General features: G+C 65.1%; 1 protein-coding gene across 3 annotated transcripts in view; it reads left to right on the top strand.

Annotated features, from left to right (window-relative positions):
* The window catches only part of CAMK2D (calcium/calmodulin-dependent protein kinase II delta), a 156,461-nt gene that overhangs the window by 89,203 nt on the left and 63,956 nt on the right, over window positions 1-3,302 (top strand). For all 3 annotated transcript variants that reach the window (XM_015563367.1, XM_015563365.1, XM_015563366.1), the window contains exon 3: window positions 1,460-1,514. In XM_015563367.1, the coding sequence (XP_015418853.1) occupies window positions 1,460-1,514 (55 nt within the window). The remainder of the gene's footprint in view (window positions 1-1,459; window positions 1,515-3,302) is intronic.

Raw genomic sequence — 3,302 nt, 5'->3', positions numbered from 1 at the left:
GGCCAGGACGATGTCTGAAGGGCTTGGCATTGGACTTCAGGAATGGACTTCGGCCCTGGACGCTGTGGTGCAGTGGTTAGTGTCGGCCGCACACCGAAGGGTCGCAGGCTTTATTCCCGGACAAGGGCACCTTCCCGGGTAACAGATTCACTCCCGCCCCTGGTCAGAGCGTGTGCAGGAGGCACCTAGTCAATGTGTCTCCCTCACATCAATGTTTCTCTTTCTCTCTATCTCTACCCCTCAACCCTTCCTTCCGTCCAACTCTCTGAAAAGCAATGGGAAAAAGTCCTCTGCGAGGATTTTCAAAACAAAACAAATTGAATTAAAGGATGGCTTTGCATTGGGTCTGGGCCTGGGAGGAGCATGTGCTGCGAAGTCCCTCACAGGTGGTGGTAGTCGGTGTGACCGTTCACGGTTCTCTGAGTCCACGTTTCCCACGTGGCAGCCATCACCGCGTGGAGAACACGCTAAGGACGGGCCGTGGTGCATCGTGTCTGGTCCTGGCTGCTCAGAAGCAGGTCCCAGGAGGCAGCCGCTTATCCTGCCCCTGCAGCCGCCAGCGACGGCCTCGCCACGCAGGCAGTGTGTCATCAGGAGGCTGACCTCTGGGGGGCGCTGTGTGAGTTCTCGCGTGTTAACTACAGAGGCTCCGGAGGCGCCGCGTGCTCTCCGCTCTCTGCTCGGAGGAGAGACATGTGCTCGGGCTCGTTGTCGGTAAAAGCCTCGCCCCTGGAGCCTGGAGGCCGTGCTGGTTTGAGGAGCTAGTCGATTGTTTTATGCACATTTTTGGCTTCTAACTTGGTAAGTGGTGTGAGTTTAGAAGCAGCAACATCATAAGCACAGAGGACAGGCCGGCCAGGGAGTGCTGTGTTGGGGTTCCCCAGGAAAGGGGTGCAGAGGCAGAGACCCCGGACCAGAGCTCACCGTCCTGGCCGGTCCTCAGTGGGCAGAGCATCGTCCTGCGCACCGGGGCTCGGGCCTGTTCCGGGCGAGGCTCGTACCCGGGTGCGGGGTGACCCTGGTCGGGGTGCATGCGGGAGGCAGCCGAGGGGCGTGTCTCTCCTCCCCTCCTTTCCGCTATAGAATCAATGAAAGCACATATCCTCGGGGGAGGATTAAAAATAGAGGGAGCCGCGCACAGTGGTCCTGCCGGCCTGTTGCGGGTGCAGGCGCGGGGGGGGGCCCTGGCTGGTGTGGACAGCGTGGCCTGGGGGCGCACTCTGGAGCCCTGGCAGACGTCGTAACTCCGTCCACTGGTCACTCCCCTCCCTCACCTTCCAGCCGTCCTCAGGGCAGGCACCAGGTCATTACAGGCGAGTTCGGCTGACTGTGACCACACAGGTAGCAGTAAGGGCCGATCCTCCCGCGTGGCTGTGTGAGCCCTGCGCTGGGCAGGGTGCTGGGCAGGGAGGAGCTGGGGCCGCCCGCACCGGTAACACTGCCTTCTCTCTCTCCCCAGTGCGGCTGCATGACAGCATCTCCGAGGAGGGCTTCCACTACCTGGTGTTCGACCTGTGAGTACCTCCGGCCTGACGACCCGGGCTGCCTGCCCTTCACATCACCACCCGTCAGGAACAGTCAGCCCAGCTCCCCGGGACAGAGGGGAGTGGCCCTCGGTGACGTGTCGGGCTGTGGCCTGGGGTTGCACTGTGACGGCATCCGGCATCCGCAGTGCAGCTGCCCGGGGGTCGCCCCGCAGGCCCGGAGTGCGCCCACTTGTCATTTTGTATGAAAAGGAGTGTCAAGCAAGGGCCCCGAGGCTGGTTCGCTAGGGGTCACAGCACCTCAGACTCAGCTGCTGGCCCGCTCCTGGCTGTGCTCCCAGACGCGCAGGTCCCCTGTCCCCAACGGGGCTGCCCTCCCCATCCCCACGCGTGGGGCTGCCCTCCCCTGTCCCCAACGAGGCTGCCCTCCCCTGTCCCCAACGAGGCTGCCCTCCCCTGTCCCCCCACGAGGCTGCCCTCCCCTGTCCCCAACGAGGCTGCCCTCCCCTGTCCCCCCACGAGGCTGCCCTCCCCTGTCCCCAACGAGGCTGCCCTCCCCTGTCCCCCCACGAGGCTGCCCTCCCCTGTCCCCAACGAGGCTGCCCTCCCCTGTCCCCCCACGAGGCTGCCCTCCCCTGTCCCCAACGAGGCTGCCCTCCCCTGTCCCCCCACGAGGCTGCCCTCCCCTGTCCCCAACGAGGCTGCCCTCCCCTGTCCCCCCACGAGGCTGCCCTCCCCTGTCCCCAACGAGGCTGCCCTCCCCTGTCCCCCCACGAGGCTGCCCTCCCCTGTCCCCAACGAGGCTGCCCTCCCCTGTCCCCCCACGAGGCTGCCCTCCCCTGTCCCCAACGAGGCTGCCCTCCCCTGTCCCCCCACGAGGCTGCCCTCCCCTGTCCCCAACGAGGCTGCCCTCCCCTGTCCCCCCACGAGGCTGCCCTCCCCTGTCCCCACACGGGGCTGCCCTCCCCTGTCCCCACACGGGGCTGCCCTCCCCTGTCCCCACACGCGGGGCTGCCTCGCGTTCTTCTTAGGAGTCAAAGCTGAAAACCCCGCTTCTACCCTGAAAAACCCCAGCTGTCCTTGGCCAGGGTTGGTCGCTGGGAGAGGAGGGGGAGTGCCCAGGGTGACGGGCGGCGGGGCTATGGCCGAGGCTCTGTGCGTGCCTGAGCGGGGAGGGCCTGGGAGCGGTCGGCTCCGGCCAGACGGGACGTGTGACACACCATCACGTGGCGGGAGGGGCTTCAGAGACTCACGTCCCAGAAGTCAGCCTGACCCTCAGGGCAGACGTGCTCCTGTCACCGACGTCACCAGTTCACTCCTTGGAGCACTGTCCTTGGGAAGTGTGTCCTCAGCTAACAGAGCTTCATGCTGAGTCCTGTCTGGTGCGTCCTCCTCTGTGCGAGACACAGAGAGGGAAGCAGAGCAGCCTGAGGCCCCGCGAGGGGGCAGCTGTGCCGTCACGGGAAGCGCACAGCCTGGCTCGTCTCCGCTGTTACCGTGACGGGTGGGGAACAGACAGAAAGGCTCTTGCATATGATGCGTCTCAAGGGCAGTGGGTGCAGGTTTGGTTCATGCAGCCCTTCGGTGCCGTCACTGAGGAACCAGGTCTGTCTGTCCGTCCATCCTCTCTCGCAGGTGGGCGTGTCCTCTGGCTCAGGCTCCCCTGGTGGAGAAATGGGAGCGTGGGCTTGTGGCATGCATTTCACCCGCTTCCTCCCCCGTCCTGAGAAGCTGTGTTCGTCCGTGGTTGGCCCCGCTTGTCATGCCCACGTCTGAGCCGAGACTGGCCACGGCAACCTTCCCGGGGCTCTGACCCAG

This window comes from Myotis davidii, unplaced genomic scaffold (genome assembly GCF_000327345.1).
Source record: "Myotis davidii unplaced genomic scaffold, ASM32734v1 scaffold698, whole genome shotgun sequence".
Taxonomy (NCBI): domain Eukaryota; kingdom Metazoa; phylum Chordata; class Mammalia; order Chiroptera; family Vespertilionidae; genus Myotis; species Myotis davidii.
This window is presented reverse-complemented; position numbering and strand designations above follow the sequence as displayed.